General features: G+C 39.0%; 1 protein-coding gene across 1 annotated transcript in view; it reads left to right on the top strand.

Moving 5' to 3' along the window:
- Positions 1–15162, top strand: part of itpr2 (inositol 1,4,5-trisphosphate receptor, type 2) — an 82118-nt gene extending 66956 nt beyond the window's left edge. The window contains exons 53-57 of the mRNA XM_084735156.1: positions 1174–1295; positions 1435–1600; positions 1713–1873; positions 10206–10367; positions 13876–15162. Of these exons, the coding sequence (XP_084591282.1) occupies positions 1174–1295; positions 1435–1600; positions 1713–1873; positions 10206–10367; positions 13876–13956 (692 nt within the window). The 3' untranslated portion in view covers positions 13957–15162. The remainder of the gene's footprint in view (positions 1–1173; positions 1296–1434; positions 1601–1712; positions 1874–10205; positions 10368–13875) is intronic.
- The last annotated feature ends 4637 nt before the right edge of the window (positions 15163–19799 follow it).

Below are 19799 nucleotides of genomic sequence, written 5' to 3'. Positions count from 1 at the left end.
AGCCACCTGGGGGCAATCAAAATGTTTTAGTTTCAGTTTTTGGGGGCTGTCATGTTGTCCATTTCTATATACATCAATGACTGCAACCAGCTGAATATCACTCACCTCGCCTTGCAAATGTGTTGGAGAAGCTACGATAGCTGTGATACTTGTGAAACATGCAAAAGGCCGTGTCCAGAGCCAGTGTTTTGTTCGTCAGTTCTGAGCTACTGTAGAAACACGGCTGATTCTAAGCTAATAAAAACACAATGATTCTTATTCATGAAAACGTATGTATAAATATCATATTCCATTTCTGCCAATAGATCCCTGTAAATCTTATACACTGGACCTTTGAATTTTATTTTATTTTACATTTTTGAGTCACCACTGAGTTGACATGGTTTAAGATTTTGTGGTTTGACCGCGCTGTGGGTGTGTATGTGACCTTTCCGCCAGTAGTCAGTTCCTGAAAGGTTGCTCACACACGTAACACACGCTGAGACACACACAATCATACACTGTGTCTTGCACACTCACACACTCACTCACAGAGGCGTGCGCACAAAGAAACTTGATGAGGGAGAGGAGGTGACTCACACCCCTGTTTATTCTCCTGCGTCTCCATGGATCACCTGCACCATAGGGGCACGCACGTGATCTCATCCACATCCTTCACCTCCTCTTTGTCCTCAGCAGCTGTGCATGGCATTTCCCATTTACAGTACATGTACATGCCATATGTGATATAAATAATATGCTATATTTCATTTAAGTCCCTAGCTTTTAATTATTCATTCTCATATTTGAGGAGTTGAGGGAAGACATGCACTTGATCTTGAGTCATACCATTATCAGCTGTTCCTGTGACAAGGTGTTTTATTTTCAGAAAATCAGCTGAGTGATAATTTTTTGGATTAGGTCAGACCATATTTGAATGATAGAGTTGTTGTTGTTGTTGTTTTTTTTTCATGTTAAAACTTCTCACACACTCTAAGTTCAATCTGATTGAATTCACTTCAGGCAAATTCAGATTCATGATCTGATCTGTTTAGCAACCAGTACTGCATAATTTCCCTTGTTTTCCACTGTTTTCGTGTACTTTCTTGAAATATTGTATCTATTTTTTCTATTAACTTCACTGTCACTCTGTCCTATTCTGTCTCTTCTCACATGTTGTTCTGTGTGTTATAGATGAAGACGATGGAATAGAGCGTGTGTGCGACACTTTGCTCATGTGTATAATCACAGTGTTGAATCAGGGACTACGAAATGGAGGAGGTGTGGGAGACATTCTCAGGAGACCCTCTAAAGAGGTAAGGCAACCTCAAAATTAACAAAATATTTTTTAAGTACTTAATGAGTAATTGTTTGTAATGAACTATGCATAAATGGCATTTGTAAAAGTTAAATGATGCATTTTCCTCATGTTCTACCTGTAACTGGACCACCCAGGAGCCTCTGTTTGCAGCCAGAGTGGTTTACGATCTTCTGTTCTTCTTTGTCGTCATTATCATCGTTCTCAACCTCATCTTTGGTGTCATCATTGACACCTTTGCCGACTTGAGAAGTGAGAAGCAAAGAAAGGAGGAGATCCTGAAAACTACCTGTTTTATCTGTGGTGCGTACAGCTGTATGGTTCATCCAACACTCTGTGCAAATGACAGTGAAGTGACAGAAGAAAAGTATATTAAGTATAAGAACTCATATTAAATACAGCTAATGTGTTGCAGGGTTGGAAAGGGACAAATTTGACAACAAGACAGTGTCCTTCGAGGAGCACATCAAATCCGAACACAACATGTGGCACTACCTTTACTTCCTGGTGCTGGTGAGGGTGAAGGATCCGACCGAATACACCGGCCCTGAGAGCTACGTGGCCCAGATGATTGCGGTAAGTAGACCAAACAAGTATACAGTAACATATAGAAAACAGTCACATGGAGAGAAGTATATTTGTCTTATATAAAGGTGGTTTCCCATCAGGAGAGGCTGTCGGACAGCAAAGTAAAGCTGTGAAAATATTCTAAATATAACATATACTTAAACTGGTGTTGATTTGTTTGTTTTTTTAATAATCCAAATTATCCTTTTAAGTTTCAGTTCAGTTCTTTTATTTTGTGTTTGCAAGGTATACAACAGTTTAATTATTTATTAAAAAATAGGGAAAATTTGAGACTGCACTGCACAGTTTTTAGGATGGAACACAAATACATAAACACACCCAAGCCTCATATATTTTATTTATTGTTCCAAGGACATATGGACAAATAAACACGTGCATTTCAGCCCCTAATTCATATTTTGCTGGTGAGTGGTACAAATAAGCATACAGATGTCTCAGTGTTGGAGTCTTAAAGTTGTGCAGCCTTCCTCACTTTGCAGACTTGCACAGTGTGCTAGACAAGCGTGAGCCTCTACAGCAGACGAGCAATCGAAAAAATGAGACTGAGCCTCCAGGCCTGTGCCAAGCATCCCAATTTATTCCCCCCCCTCCCCCTCCCTCACTGCTGGAGAGAGATGGCTCTCTGTGCTCAGGTTGTCTTCACTATGCTGAGCTCCTAACCTGCTGGGACACACTGTGGTTAAATAGTAATTAAACCCAGTCCAGCTCTATTATCATCAATGCACCAACTTGCTGCACTGACACACAGACAAGAAGTTGAAGGATGTAAGGGCAACTAAAGGTGTTGCCGTTAGGTTAATGGATTCAAATGAAGCCTTGGAGCACAATGGCACATTTTGTGATTAACATTTGGCCATGATGGGCATAAGAATGGTGGCATTATAATGAACAATTTGCATAACAAACTGGTGACAGACATTGAATTAATATGCATCAGCAGGTCCTCCAACAGGTCGTTTCTGTGATGCCAGGCCAAAGTATCACTGTGTGATGAGGTAATGATGAGTCAGGAATTTATATTAACGCCTGCTAATATGCTGCAGAGCAGAAACACACACAGAAGGGGAACATTCTTTGGCTCAGACCACTTTTGTTTCCATTTCGTTACTTCATGTTGCTCATGTGTCCTTTATAAAAGGGATAATCTTTCATGATTTGCATAAAATGGTGGAAACATTGTAAATCCCATGAAAACTTGCTTCCAAATCTTTACTTTTTCTCAGTAACATTATAACTCACGTCTAAATAGGGAACAATTAAAGTTAGTCATTATTTATTAAGAGAACAGTCAGCTTCATCAAGACTGTGTGGGTGTCTTTTGATAGGATTTGATTGACAGTGGTAACAGACGCAAACAACTGTCTGATCATCTGATTTAAATGTTGCCAAATTCTGATTGGTGCATAGAAGTATGTGCTAACTTTTTATAGCTGAGCACACAGAGAAAAAATAAATATAGAAAACTCTCATGTGATGTAACAAAAGCTGGCCCAACTTTGGCGAATTACTTTGTGTTCATCTAAGACCTCACAACCATTATAAGAAGCTGATTGAAAAAAAAGGTTTTCCATGCCATTAAAATGAAAATGAAAATTAAAGAACCCACCTTGTTATCAGACAGAAGAGTGAGTGTTTCCACCACAACGTCACCTGCTTGTAAGGTTCTTGAAGCATGGAAAGCACTCTTAAAGGGTCAAAACCCCCACAAAACTAAATAAATAATAATATTAACTTTTCTGTAAGTACTGGAAATTTTGTTTGTTGTAAATTAACAAGTGAAAAGAATTCTCTGTCCACATGTTGACTCTTCTTCTTTGACTCTGAGCGGACCCTCTAGTGGATGTATTGATTAACGTCCATGCAAACATAATGGACAGACTGAACTATGTGTGCAGTTATGTTAGTATATGTGAAATATTGGCAGAGTATGACAGAAATGGAATATAATATGGTCTTATCACTTTCCCCTAGTTTCGCAAGCCACTGTTGTTTCTCCTACATGCTGGAAAGGAGAGGGTGAGGCATGCAGTATTCAGTTGGCTGCAATCTGCAACCTCACCATTAAAATCTTACAAATCTTACACATTGGGCTTTTAAAATTAAAGAACAACAAATCATATCGCATACATGTACACAACAACCAGCAGGAGTATTCACACATCCGTGGTTTCATTATGGGGAGAAATGGGATCCTTTGTTTTTCACAGTCGGCCACTACTAGTAACTAAAAATCTAAAACTCTCTGCTACTTCAATTTTGATTATTTATTTTTCAGATTCAAACTTTTTATTGATTTAAAACTATGGTTACATGTCAGGGAGTGCAAGCAACATGTACTGTACAGTAATGACAAAACAATGGCACCTGGCAGACATGAAGTGCAGCATAAATAATTAAATTTGTTTTTATTATTATTATGTGCAAAAGGTGGCAAAACATGAAAAAATGTGACAATAGTGAACACTTTGGGAACTTTACGAAAGTAACTCAATAGCTAAACTCCCCCCTTCAGCAGAACTTCAACCTGTTCACACACTGTAAGTTACTCTGGAAGACAGACAGAGAAAATGAGTGATGTTGATCTCTGCTGGATCCTCCCATATGTGTCCTCTTCACATCACAAATCAGACTAAGTTTTCACTTGATCTTTAGGAAGGGATGAATGTATGTCTGTGTGTGTGTTTGTGGACAGGTGGGAGGTGGAGAGGGGCAGTTTATAGTTTACGACTCCGCTTGTTAATCTCAGTCTTTATTCTAATCTCCTGCACTACTGCACTACAGTTTTGGGGCAACAACTCAACATAAAGCTACTGCATTAATAAAAACTCTGCCCTCCCCTCTCCTTGTTGGAGAAGAGTTGAAACCTGATGACCTCAAACACACACACACACACACACATACACACACACTCTCGCACTCGCACATACACACACCGAGTCTCATAATGAGTGCATCTGGTTGGACAGGACAGAGTGATGCGGTGCCAGGCCACCGAGAAGGATCGTGTTACACTGAGTGTCTGTTGTGCGTGTGGATGTGAATCAGTGTGCCGGTGTTTGTGTGTAAAATTATGACAGCGACTACAGGCCTAGCAGGTACTGCAGCAGCCACAACGCTGTTACATAACCCATCTCAAGTGGCCTGCTAATAGCTCAGCCCTGCCTGGCACGTGCTCTCCTGTCCCTTTCTCTCACACACACTCACACACACATGCACACACAGACACGGAGTCACTGTCACATCACGATCCCTTCATTTACTTAACAACACACATGTGACACGTTGTCTGTAACAAAGGCAGCAACACAAGTGTCTGAGGGGAAATGGAGCCTGCGCTTTTGATGCAAAGTGAGGGGAGAGGTCAGAATTTGCTTCATGAGATGTAGTAGGACTAAAGACGTGTGTGTGTGCGTGTGTGTCTGGGAACTGTGGTAAGTGATACTGTCTTCAGATTCATCTGGTACACTCTGTGTGCTGTGTCGTCGTGTCTCTTGACACTCTTATGTATCTTTGTGTTTTTTTGGGTTCTATGACTGCGTCATTCAGCAGCCAGGACTCTGGTATTTTTAGCTTAATTTTCTGACCAAAGTGCACAGTTCTGCATGTGAGGTAAATCATGTATATTACTGTGGATACAACACAAAAGACAGAGAGCTACAGTGAGGTATATATGATTAAAAGATCCATGTGTAGGATTTAGCAGCATCTCTTCTCACCCTCCCCTTCCAAGCACGCAGGAGAACAGACGGTGGCCGCAAAACTCTCACAGAACATGAAAGGCCATGTCTAGAGTCAGTGTTTGATTTGTCCGCTTTGGGCTACTGTAGAAACATGGTGGCACAACATGGAAGCCTCTATGGAAGAGGACCCTCCATAGACATACATATGTGAACACCACATTGGTCTTTGGACCGCATGTCAACATCGCTTCCATGTTGGACAGGACGAAACTGCTGGCATGTAAACGGGTGACCTGCCATTTTTTGTGGATAAAAAAACACTATGACGTTTATGTTTCTCAACTGATTTCAATGAGTAACTTTTATGTTCAAGGGTTTATGATATACTTGGAGTATAAGCATGGAGTCAAAGCAGCATCTACATATATATGCCTTTTGGATCTGCACCCTCTGAAGATAAAAATAGCTCATTCTAGCGTAACAAAAACAAAAGATTCTCATTTGCAGGTGATTACACACTAATGAAGACATACTTGTCAACAACATATTCCATTTCTGCCATACTCTGCCAATAAATCCCTGTAAATGTTTCACACTGGACCTTTTAATTGTGCAATTTTTCTTGAGGTTTGGTGAGAATATCAAAACCATACAGCTAATTTCACAGTAAATTAATGTTAACGATTATTAAATTCATTTTATTTAAGTTTCCAAACTGTCTAAAACAATCGCAACTGCCTTTTAGAAGTTATCACAACCCTTGTAAGTTACATATTTTTTATGATCACCAGTGAAAAAAACTTATTACGTTGTAATATTAGAAATTGTATGTGAAAGGGAGACAAGCAAGCAAATTAATGTTAAAAACTGTAACTATCAAGTGTTGGGGACTCTTAGTTAAAGTGTTACTTGGGTATTTCTCAACCCGGACCCTGTTGTTCTATATATTGCCGTTATTACAACACTTTGAAAAGGGCTGCCACAGAGGGGTTTGTTTTTTAAAGAGTAAAAGAATTTTTTTGTGAGAATGTTTAGGCAACACTTTTACCGAATTTAAATGAATCAAGCAGTTATCTGAAAGTGTAGATGTATCATACAGTCATATCTGGTATAGTATCACAGGAATACTTTTGCTCTTATCTCAAAAACTCAAAAACAAAATGATGGCTGAATATAGTATATTTTGGGACATTTTTTTAAATTACTAGTAGTAGTAGTAAATACAGTAGTAGTAAAGACAGCTCCTGTTGTGACTGTTGCCACAGCAGGAGCACATACTTTTCACCCTGGTTAGATTTTGACTAGAGTGTCTGACATCAGTGATCTGAGTTTGTTCCCACTCTGTGTTTTCAGTACCGACCTGACTTCTCAGGTTGGTGTTGTAGCTCTCTGTACAGCTGAAGCACATTATGCACAAGAACGTGGTGAAACACATGGTGACGGCAGCAGAGTGAGAAGCACATGAATGTCTGTAAATTCATGCTCACTGAGGTGTTTTAAATGGATCAGTGAAGCAACACAAAAGCTTTGACTCATTTAGACGGTGCAGCACTGCACACAGTGGACCACTGTACAATCTAAAGAATGGCAACGGGGCATGAGTGGGGCAGTTTAGATTATCTACAGTCACTGTTTAACTTTCACTCACTCATTAATGATAGGGAAGAAACTTCAACCGACGGTAACTGTACTTTCAAACTGGATATAATAACGTAGGTCTCTACTGAATCTTTGAGGTTATTTAATCATCGGTAAACATAGGTCTCTTCATTGAATCTTTGAGGTTGCTTAATCATCAATAATCGATCATTTATGGATGACTGGAAAAAACAAGCATCATATAGTCCTCAGTTTCAGTGATGTTGAAGCTTTGTCTTTGAGTTCACAGAGCCTCCACTGTGTTTTCGCAGCTGTGAGAATGGAAACTGTTCTTTTTTATATTCTATCGGCCCCTTGATGCCCGAGGCCCATATTAGCCCAAGATTTTTAGACAAGGTCTTATAGAATGACTCGATTCATACTGTGTAGCTCAGCAGTCATACTTAATCAGTCTAACTGCTTCCCCTGTAGCCAGCAATGGAAAAAGTATCCTCATCAAAAGCAAAAAGTAGTCAAAGAGTTGAAAAATAACTTAAAAAGTACATAATGGAAGTAAATGAACTTTTTTGTATGTAATTTATCCTTCCAAAGTCCCACCCCTTTTTGCTCTTTGCTCCAATTACAGTTTTGCAAGCTTGGTACCTTGGTTAACTTTCTCCTCTCCTGTTTTATGCTTATATGTGCTATGCTTGTCTATGTTTAAAAGAAAACATAGTTTTGAAGACAGTTAAAAGATGTTGCTGGGGGACCCATAAAAGCCACATATGCATCTTAAGTTAACTAATGTGAGCAAAAAGCTAGCTAACTAGCTAACTAATCATCATTTTGTCTGCTTCTCCATTTCTAACCCTCAGCTGAACTTTGAGCAAAATGTTGCTTGGAAACTTGCTAAAATTTAGCATAATTACATCTTAATCATACAATATTTAAGTTCTGTCATTAGGGGTGTCTTTAACATAAAAACAATAACAAAACATAGTTTGATGATGTCATGTTATGTAGTAGCGTGCAATTGTGGCATTATTTTCAATGTTTATCAATCATGATTCAGGCAGAAATTATTTTCATGGACATAATAATATTAAAATTTTATTCATGTTACATTTAGTCACATTCAGCAACTTTCTTCCTTATTGTCCTGGACGTTCTAGCAACTAGCTAGTAACAGCTAATTGTTGGAAAGATTTGGGATAATGTAAATACACAACTCAACAGAACATATATCATGTCTAGACATTTTAATCATACTTATAGCTTGTGAGAATGCTAATATTGGCATGTTAGATTATTAGTATTAAGCTCAAAGCACAACTATATCTTCAAAAGTGCAGCTGAAGCTAATGGTTAAAAAAAATTTAAAATAGGCCAAAAATGTAACTGAATGAAAAAGTTTTAGACTGATGAAAGTTGAGTCAAGTGAGACAAAGTAGAGCTGAACCTGACAAGCCTGTCTCAGTCTGAGATGAGTTTAGGCTGCACAAAAGAAAAACCCTGTTAATTTAGGTAACAAAATGGCTATAATTTTCTCTGCTGCCATACATACATATTTTGACCTGCTAGTGGAAAAGAAAGCAAAAGTTTTCTCCCAACTTCTCACATGTTCAACAGTTTCGTTTTCTGGTGTGAAATGAATATTACAGGGCTGCTGTTGTGACTATTTATAGACTTTAGTTCTTGTTTTTCTTTTACCTTCAATTACTGGTAAAAGCTGCTTTATAATCCCTTTCTATTCTTGTTTATGACATCAATTATTAAAGATGGCATACGTGCTGTGCATTTATAGCCAGTGTTTCACAAAATGGCAAAAAAATTCCAGATTTTAATTGACTTAAATTTAGCATCAAGCAAAGGTTTGTTATTGTTAGTCATTCTTCTATTACTGATTTTATTTTATTTTTATTTTTTTTAAACTTCAACTCATGTTGTTACAAGCAAACTGAAGTCAGATTTGGAGCAGCAATCCAATGATATGTCACAGCCATTAATGTCGCACTCAGCAAACTGTGAAAAACTCATTAATTAAGGAAACAAAAACAAATAACCCACACACCCCGCGCTCCTCTCCACCCTCAGACTCTTCTCTCCTCATGTCCTCCTCTCTGTCCTCAGCGTCTCACACTCTGATCAGCTTTTCTATCCCTGTAGTCTATTCTTATATAAGAGTAGGTGGGAGAATACCTCACTCCTCCTACTGGACTTAATGTGGTGCCAGTCAAATCCCACTCTCAGCACCTTTTAAGTAATTTTTATCAGAAGAACTGGCAAAGGAATATTACATAAGATCAGCTGATGGCAGTCTGTCTCCTATCTCACTTCCAGAGACGCACACACACGCGTGTTGTAAAACACACACTCTGGCTCACAGTCTGCTATGTACATATCCATGCAGATGCACGCCAACAGTACACACACCCACACATGTACAAACACAGACGCACTTAAGTCCATTACATAATGCTATAGGTTGGTTTTGCTCACTGCCTTCTCATTCTCAGATGGTTTGCTCTGACCACTGAGCTGTTGGAAAAACAGATAATAAAGTAAATGTCTCGGTTTTGCATGAGGGCACACACACACACACACACACATATAGATAACACTACACTCCCAGTTGTGTTCTTGGTAGACGACAGTGACTCATCCCCACATCAACAGTGTGTTTATGGAGTGGGTGAGAATTGAAATGCCAGTTGCTGTTCATTTAGTGTATAATTGCTACCCGCAGTGTCCAAGAAGCACCAGTGCTGCTTAAAGAATTTTACACCGTCGAGCACAAAACAGAGAGCAGCTTCTACTCTGATGGAATGATTAATATTAAATCTCCAGTTACAATACCTCTCTGTTTACTCCCCTCCTGCCTGCAGTCTGGCTTTAGCTCTGTAACGCTGCCTGCATGTCTATGCAAATCTTCCTCGCCGTTTGTCTGTGCCAACATGCTGCTGCTGCCGTCTCCCTCTGACCTGCTGAGTCAGCTCTATTCGAGCCTTTTTTATTCCTTTCACCTTTCTCACTGTCTCTCCCCCTCTCTCCTCCTCTCCCAGGAGAAGAACTTGGAGTGGTTCCCCCGTATGAGAGCCATGTCTCTGGTGAGCAGCGAGGGAGACAACGAGCAGAACGAGATGCGCTCTCTGCAGGAGAAGCTGGACAGCACTGTCACTTTGGTGGCTCAGCTGTCCGGCCAGCTGGCTGAGCTCAAGGAACAGGTAGAGTGCCACTTCAGGGAGTTTTTCATGCTGTGGTGGGAAAAGCTCTGGTCTGAGTACTGTGGTAATCCCAACTGAATAATCTTAATTTAACATTCAAGGTAGAATCAGTAGGATTTGTCCAAGATGTTCCTAAACTTGCATGAAAGATACCAGGACATTGAATAAAATGAAATTTTGGGTTGGTAAAGTGTCTAAAGCACAGCATAATAATGAGAAAAATAAGAAAATACCAGCACAAGGCAGGGTCTCTGCAGATACAGCCACCACCAACTTCGAGTGGGTCATAAGTGATGACTGAAAAGGATTGTGTTTAAATGAGTCCATACATGGAAAAAGAAAAAAAGAACGAGAAATTGTTGCATATGATACCTCTAAATTCAGAGTACTGATTTTCCATGTTTGCAGACAAGGCAGATCTCTGTATCTGTCTCCTGAGGGCTGACGAAGTAAGAGTTGATCCACTTTTCCTGAAACCCCCTTTTCTCAGCCATGTAGCATTTTTCTCCATGGTGGCTTTTCCATATCACTTCCACAGTAAAGGGATATTCCAGATATTTTGAAGTGGGGTTGCATGAGGTATTTATCAATAGTCAGTGTATAGTATTACTGACAGTAGATGGCTGTCATCAGGTCCTCAGTTTGGAGAGGCAGAGGAGAACACCAGCACGGAAGCAAAGTAATGTATTTCTATGGACAGGGTCAGCAACAAAAGGTGTTTCAGCCACTTAAAAAAAAAGTCATTATTAGTCTAAGTGTGCGCTCGGTTTAGAATATTTTCATGACTTAACCTTTCTGTCAGACAGCCTTTTTTGACAGTAAGCCACAGTTCTATAAATCAAATATCACTCTCTCCAAACTAAACAAAATCCATAGGCAAAATCATTTTACTTTGACTTTTTACTTAATTATCCTTTTAAAACACCTAAGTCTTACAATAATACAAACAAACTAACAGATTGAGGCAGTGGTAGACCAGCAACTCCCATGTTCTGCCAGGTAAAATTACAGATTTCGGCCATGGAGTTTGGTTGGGTTTGAGAAAGCAATATTTGATTTCTATAATCGCATTTTCCCATCAGAAAAGGCTGCCTCGTGGCAAAGTAAAGCAGTGACAATATTCTAAATATAGCATACATTGCAATATTGATCTTTTTAGGTGGAGCCTTTTTGAGTGGCTAAAATACCTCATGTTGCTGATCCTGTCCACAGCAGTTCATTTCTTAGTTTCCATCCTCCTCTCTGCTTCTCCAAACTGAGTTTAAGTTGACCACTATCTACTGTAGCTAATACACTGACTATAAATAGGTACCTCATACAAATAATCTGAACTTTCTCTTTATACTGCTCAGTTGACCACCGGAATTGCTAACTTTAGCTAACAGCATTGGGATTGGTTAATCCCCAGTATATATAATAATAATGTCTTGTTCAGATGTATGATGTTCAGCCAGCTGTAGCACATGGACTGTAAACTACACGTGCTGCCTGACCTTGAGACTCCTTTCACCTAAAAACACCCACAGGGCAAGAGATTGGTGTCAGCAGTCTCTTTAAGCTATCCATCTCTGTATGTTGATGGATCCTATCAGACCTTTGGTGCTCGTGAACGCAGCACTACAGGTGACTGTCACGTCAGCGATCAATGCGCCTGAGAGCCGCCTGTGAGCCTCTGGCTGTTTGGATGACTAGCTATGCTGCTGCAGTGTGACTGATCACTCTCATCACCTGCCTCCCCTGCATGTGATTCCAGTCACAGGCCTGTCCTTGTTCCTCTTCTGCCAGATGTGTGAAAACAACTCCTACTGGGGGAGGATCACACTCCAACAAACAAAACAACAACCTCTGTCGACCTCAGTAAACTGTTTAGTCTGTAACGTCCCTTTGCTGGCCGAGATTCCTTGTGTAACCCCTATTTGTGTGCTGTTTAACACCTTATCTCTGAATCTTTCGTTTTGATCGATTATTGGCCATTTATTACTCTAATCTAGGTTTCTGGGAGTCTATGCTGACTAACAGTGGAGTCATGGGGTTAGCAAGGATGTCACTCCACCTTTATGATAAACAGAAATTTGAGTGTACACCACATGAGATGAGTGTGTTTATGCAGGCCCGACCACAGTTCTGCAGTCACGAGGGGAGGCCTGCAGGTCTCAGTTCTCCTGCAGCTCCTCCCTCATTACAACCTCTGCTGACCTCGGCACTTTACACTATCACAGCTGAGATTGTGTGATTGTGAGATGTGCTGCTTTTTTGTTTGTGTGGGTTTTAGGGTTCTGCATAGCTTAATTGATTTCTTCTCATCTGCATGTACAGTTTATGATTTATGGAACCAGTTGCCTTCATTTATGACATCAGCACTGAAACCACTGCAGATGTATTGTTTGTGAGAAAGCAGCCGCTTCTGATTCATAAAACTTCCCCCCACACTCAAGTTTCCAAGGGACGTATTTTAGTTTCCAGTTGCAACAGCAGTTGAACAAAGCGATTTACATACAGCCGTGGAGAGGATTTATTTCTTGTATAACATCTCAGTCAAATGTTGAAAGGGAAATTTAAAATTGATCGCAAAACTCTCAGTATGTAATTGTTTGCACTGTTTGAAATGACTAATGTGAGAAGTCTCTGTGTGCAATTCAGTGTTTTTGTCACAGCTAATCCAGATTCATTTCTCAAAGTAATGAGCCTAAGATTCATTTTGTTTCATTCAAATAAATTTACTTGCTCTTAGAGTAGAGATTTAGGGCATCATTTTACCTGCACTTCAAGTTCAAATAGATAAACACCAGCTCTGGAATGTAATAATTATGTGTGAACATAGTGGGAACATTGTGTTTTGCATAATAAAGTGCCCACTTGAACAATAATTGCACAAATGCAGGTTTGCATATCATGTGTGAGCTATCTGCTAAATTAAAAGCCACTCCAGGCTGATATTTTTTATGCCTCCATGCCAGGGACAGCCATGGCCAGAGGCATTGTGTTTTCAGGTTGTCCTTCTGTACACATGTCCATGCCATTCTTGTGAATGTGATATCTCAAAAACACCTTGATGAAATTTCTTCAAGTTAGGCACAAGCGTCCTCAAGAATGAATTGATCCGAATTTGTCTAGGGTAAAGGTTGCAGTAACCTTTACCCCTAAACAAAACATTAAGAATTTATATGCTAGTTATGACAAAATTTCACACAAAAATCTAATAGGATAATGATGAAGTGTCGACATTTTATACCCAAAAGGTCAAAGGTCAGCTTGACTGTGACATCATAATGTTCAGGTCTCTTTCAGTTCTCTAAAATAGTCTCTAAATGAAGACAGTTTCTCACTACAAATTATTCACTTGAATCACACATGTCAACATAGTGATATCAGATACACTTAATACCTTTTATTAAAATCCTTTAAAGACATACTTTATACAGACATGGGTGTAAAATGCGACTTGACTGGTTGGTGGAGGCATACAGCTGCAAGGCAGTAATCTAGCTTTTCTTTGCGTCCTCCACAGATGACAGAACAGAGGAAGAACAAGCAGAGGCTCGGATTCCTGGGTCCTCCTCAGCCCAACCATCACATGCCGGCCCACTGAGAGGCCCGAGGCTCAAACGGGACACAGTGACGGACCTCTGGACTGCAGGCTCACAGTAGAAACCGGATAGAAATGCAGACACAGATGCAAACTCAAGCCGTAAGAACAATACATGTACTCAGAGTACACTTCTAATTACTGATGAGGCCAGTGAGTGTTGACACATCATATTTGACATAGTGCCTTCTCTATGACACAATCACTGCCTTTTGGGATACAAACTGTGCCTTATGTGTTCACTGCTTTACTGGCTGTCTGCACACACCCTTGTACACAGAGAACTGATCTCTGTGAATGATTGGCCAGGCACAGCACACATCTGTCAGTGTAGTGCTAAGTGTGCCAGACAGAGATCGAGGGAAATGTTGAGGTGAGGTTAATGGTTAAATGCTGTCAGGTCTGTGGACGGCCTCCGTTCCTCAGCATTCTCGGTGGTGATGTGTCAGCGAGCAGAGTGATTGGCCACACAGAGGTAAACAGAGAATTTGGGGAGTTTTTCTTACATCACCGATCAGCCAACAGGGGACAAACAAGTGTTTCCCCCTTTACCTTTTTAGATTTCAGATGGTATTTATGAGAAAATTAGCGTTCATAACTGGAGTATTATTTTTGCATTTTTGGAAGCGGAATCGTGCTGCCTTACTGATTAACTTTTATAAATAGTATATTGCAATTGCTGAAAGTGCACTTTTTAATAAAAATGATATAAATTTAAGCCTGTAACTGAAAGCATTGCTTAGTTGGGGGTATTATTTTGCATGCTTTGTGTTTGAAAATGCATTCACTGCACCATTTCAGTTGCCTTTTTACAGATTTCTACAGAGTATATAAGTAACAGAAATGTGAAGAAAAATAATGATTATCTGTGCAAAACTTACTTGAAATTTCTTTTAAGTCTTATTCTGGTACATAATGTAGGTTTGACTGAAGATGGTGAGCTTACAGTTCTTTGTTACAACATGAACATCCTGTAGAGATATACTGTGTCTGCTCATATTATCTTCATGTTCTACTGTTTCCTAAAGTTTCTTTGATGTGTAAATCATCCTCACTAGTCTCTCTTGGACTGCAATTGATTGTTAAGTCTAAACTTGTGTTCTAAACTTGCACAAACTAATGGCAGATTTCACTTTCTGTTAAAACAAAGTGTATAGAGAGAAATGTGTGTTTTATGTGGTCAGATGTTGTAATAAATTTGTAACAAGATTTCTCGACATGCTTTGACTCATCAGCTTTCTAGTAGTGTCTGCCTCGGTCCTTGTTGCTTTTAGGGATGAATGAGCTCTCATTCACCCTGACCCCCTCTGCACCCACCCACACACTCAGTGTTTACTCACACTTGTACTGGCCCATGAAGGGAGCACAGGACCAGGCGGGATCATATATCAGCTCAAGCAGCAGGGATAGTCATCTAATATTAAAAGCAGAGTTAACGCACACACTGTACATGTTTCTCATCGTAACATTTAATTGCAGCTGATTAATAGTTTATGTAGAGCATATAGAGACCAGGTCAGACTATGGAGTTTTACCGTTCTGACATTAGTCTACTTATGAAACTTAACTGTTAGATTAAAGCTAGGGCTGGCAGTTTATCTTTGGCATCACTAAGGTTCAGCAACAAAGTTTCCATAAAAACCTTTAAGCGTAACGTAATGCAAGTGACTTCTGCTCTCCCACTTGGGTCTTTTTTCAGGCTTTAGAAGATATAGCACATGGCGTGAGTCACAGGTCGGTAAGATAGTTGTCTGTTGAGTCTCATTCCCAAAACCTTAAATACTTGATGACCAGGGAATGAGACTAAACAATCAGGTATTTTTCTCCTGACTCACAAACTGCACTTTTAAATAATGAAAATACAGAAATAAGATGCAGAAATCTGGAAATTGTAGAGTTTTTCCCAACCAGGCATACTTGTGCCTTAGAAAAAAATGAATACGTTTGAAGTAGACAGCTGACAGTAACAGTTGAAACAGTAATTAGCAGATAAATAGCGTGATTGTAGTACACGTAGAAATGGGAAATTGTAACAAAAAATCATATAGGAATTTAATATTTTGTAATAAACTTAAGGTAAAGTTTTATTTGTTTAATTAAACTTAAAATTTCCACTTATAAACATGAGTTTTAACTTGAAACTTGAATTCAATCAACTCATTAAATTACATTTCTAAAGAAACATGATCAGCATATTAGCAGACTTCCCAGCATGCATTGTTTGAGAGTTAAACCCCTTTGAAATGCAGAACTGAATCTTAAACTGAGAACATGTAAAAGGAAAGAAAATTTATTTGTAATGTTTTTCAGTATGACTTAGGTGTTTCTGGTTCAACTTAATATCAAGTTTGTTTGACTAGAAAAGTTTGTTTTGAATCATTACAAAATGATCTCAACTTGTATTTTCAAGTCAAGTCAACTTCAAATTTTAAGGCAGGCCAGGCTCTAACTTCAAAATTAAAACATCAGCGTTTAGTTTTTTTCTGTGGGTGTACATTAGACAGAAAAGGCTTAGGCCTGGACTTTGTGATAAAGAAAGCATCTTAAGTTACTGCCATTGAGTGCTTCCGTCTATTCACAAGTCTGTGTTTTTCCTTTGCGATGCAGCGTGTTTATTCATAAAGAAACGAAATTCCCTGAGAGGTAGGAAGCATTGGTTATATATCGCCCTGTCATCCGCACATCCATTCACATTGTTGGTAATTTAGCACTCAGTACTTGTGGAAATGGATAATTCCAAGCTGTGGCTGCTTGATTGTCTGTATGTTTGTGTTTGTGTAACATATTTGAGATGATAAACGAATCACAGAAAGGCCTCGACTAGTCTTTTATCCCATCCTGTCATTTAGCCTCCACAGAGCGGCCCATCCTTCTTGGCTTCAGTTCGCTGTTTACGCTGGCAGGCCTGCATTTTCTCCTGCTGCCTGTGACAGCCATTAAAATTAGCTCACGCAGTGCCATAATGGTGAGCAGCTGTCACTGCGTAGACAAGAAGGGTAAAGTGCAGCATTACTGGAATGTATTGGACTCAGAGATGGAAGGGAGGGGAGAGGATAATACCAGGACCATCATTACTGTCTGGCAAAAGTCTTACTGCCATAGTGTGATACCAAACAAACATGCACTGCTTCTGTCTGCACCGCTTCCTAAACAGACCATTTTATCAGCTGAGATGTATTTTGATGGTTTTGATCATGCAGAGAAAACATTAAACTTTGGAGTCCACTTATCAGAAAAACTTTTTAAATGACTTTGGTGGGGATCCGCTTAGAATAATACACAAGATGGCCCGCTTCATTTCATCCTCTCACTGAACACGCTGAACTTTCTAAATGCACGTGGACGATTTATTATTTACTTTATTAACACAACCTTAGACACATTTGGATCACAGTCACCTCTTTGCAAACCGCAGTCAGGAGTCACATGCTCAGCCTGTGTGTGTATTCAGTAGTGAGAGTGAGAAAACACCCGGAGAAGGTCAATAAATTCAAGGCAATGTCCCAAACACCTCTGTGGCTGGAAGCCCTGCTTTACCCAGCATGAGTGAGTCAGACAATTTGACTTTGATGCACGGAAAGGAACAGACCAGAAGGACATCTCACAGGAACATTCAATTGGATTTCAACTAAACTATGTATCTAACTAGATATATACTAAAAGGGGAGGAAGAAGTATTCAGATCCTTAACTTAAAGGTAGAATAAGTAGGATTTGTCAATTGGTGTTTGTAAACACACCAAAAATATAGTTGGCTGATAGATTGCCGAGTCTCATTCCCAAATACTGACAGATTGGGTTGGTAAGGCTTCCAAAGCACAGCAAAATATTAAGAAAATAAGAAGGTATGGGCAGAGGTCAGGCACTGCCACACACTTCTGTTGGTCATGGGTGATGATTGAGAGAGATTATTTTTGTATGAGTCTGACCATTGTTTTTATGCAAAATCCTGCTTAGTTTACCTTTACATAGTAGCTGTACCATATTGTGAAAATACTCAAAAAGTATGCATTCTTCATTCAAAACCTTACTTAAGCAAAAGTGTACAAGCAAACTTTACTTAAAGCATAAAATGATCCCTGTCAGTTTTCTACTATATGATATTTTTGCTTCACTAATGAGTCTGTTGCATATGTGTGCAGCATTTTATTGCTGTAGATGTTTAAGGTTGAGCAAACGCTAACTGGTTTACAGACTGTTGGGTAGTTTAGCAATGCATCATATTCTGTAAGATCATCACTGCTTTGCTGTCCTGTGAGAACAACGCATCAGTAAAACTTTTTCATGAGCTCAGAAAAGCAGCCCTGATTTCACATTTGTGACTATACATTTTCCAGCTGGTCCAGGAGGGTTTTTGAATAATTTATTTATCTTAAGAAGTAGAATTGTTTTCAACCGATAAATTAATAGATAAATAGATAAATTCTTCAGTGTATTGTAAAAAAATAGAGATGCATGGTTTCCACTTGACATGAAGGATATGAAAATGTGCTATCTGAAAAGTAAAATGTCAAAAAGTAGAGTATGTAGAGGAGAAAAAAATATCTAAAATATATACAAAAATGTGAAAATATACAAAAATGAATACAATATTTACCTCTGAAACACAGTGGAGAAGAAGTAAAAAAAATCATACAGGAAATTACTGGAATCAACTAATCTTTTATCATTAACTTAACATACAAGTTGTATTTATTTAAGTTAATTAAACTTTATGATAGGTCATGGTTGCTTGTTTTCACATAATGAAAACACTGCAAACATCAAGTCCAACTAAATACATATCAAGTTAGTTTTCCAGAAAAAAAATGTTTTGAATAATTACAAAATTATTTCAACTTATCTTTTCAAATTCAGTCAACTTAAAGTTTTAAGACAGCCCAGATGCTAACTTTTTAAGTTATAACAAAGATAATAAAATACTCAAGTAAAGTAGCAACAACTACCTTAAATTTGCTCTTAAGTACAGTACTTGAGTACATGAGCTTAGTCACATTTCACCACTGTAAACTATACACACTGTAGATATACATATAAAATTGACATCATTAACGACATAATGAAAATACAGGATGAGAGTTCAGTCTCTTGTTTTCAAGTTGCTGTTGTGATTTGTATCAATACACTTATTGATCTTCTGTCTTCTGCTGTCTCCTCTAAAGACTCACAGCAGTGTCAGTGGCCACCGGACTCAAATATCATTCAGTGTCTTTTCTTGCCTTGAAAGATCAATTGACCACACAAGTTGAGAGTGGAAGGTCCCTCCTCACTGTCATTTTTATAAATAAACATGCCCCCGTGATGACTGGCATGTGACTTCCTGTGTCTGGCCTGCGAGATTGAGCCTTTGTAGTCACATGATGCATCAACATCATAACACCGAGCGAGCACACGGAAAAACACTGCAAATGGGCTGGTCCTCCATCACATGGAAATGCAGTATGTACAGTGTGAGCTTCTACACTGTGTGAAATGCATCATTACAGAGAACTGATAAATCATTCCCACTATAACACACCACATATTTAATATCCTGGAGTTTCTCTGCTTTGATTGTTATTTAACTGAGCTCCATCATCACGTGAAAAGATGTCTTAATGTTTCTTAATTTAAGGAATAATTAAATGATGAAAGTTGTCAGATGTGTGCAGTCACAGTTAACGTGTGTAAATCAACAATTCACAGTATTACACTAAATCACAACCGTGCTCAGACAGAGATGACTCTTGTCTCTTGTTGATGTCACAGATTAGTCATACAACGTTTAGATTCTTCAAGGGAAAATTCGCCACTTTTCATGTGGTTGTCCAGTCGGTGTTGATGGTACGTGTAGTCAGTTGAAGCAAT

This window comes from Lutjanus erythropterus, chromosome 13 (genome assembly GCF_056507025.1).
Source record: "Lutjanus erythropterus isolate fLutEry1 chromosome 13, fLutEry1.hap2, whole genome shotgun sequence".
NCBI lineage: Eukaryota > Metazoa > Chordata > Actinopteri > Lutjaniformes > Lutjanidae > Lutjanus > Lutjanus erythropterus.
This window is presented reverse-complemented; position numbering and strand designations above follow the sequence as displayed.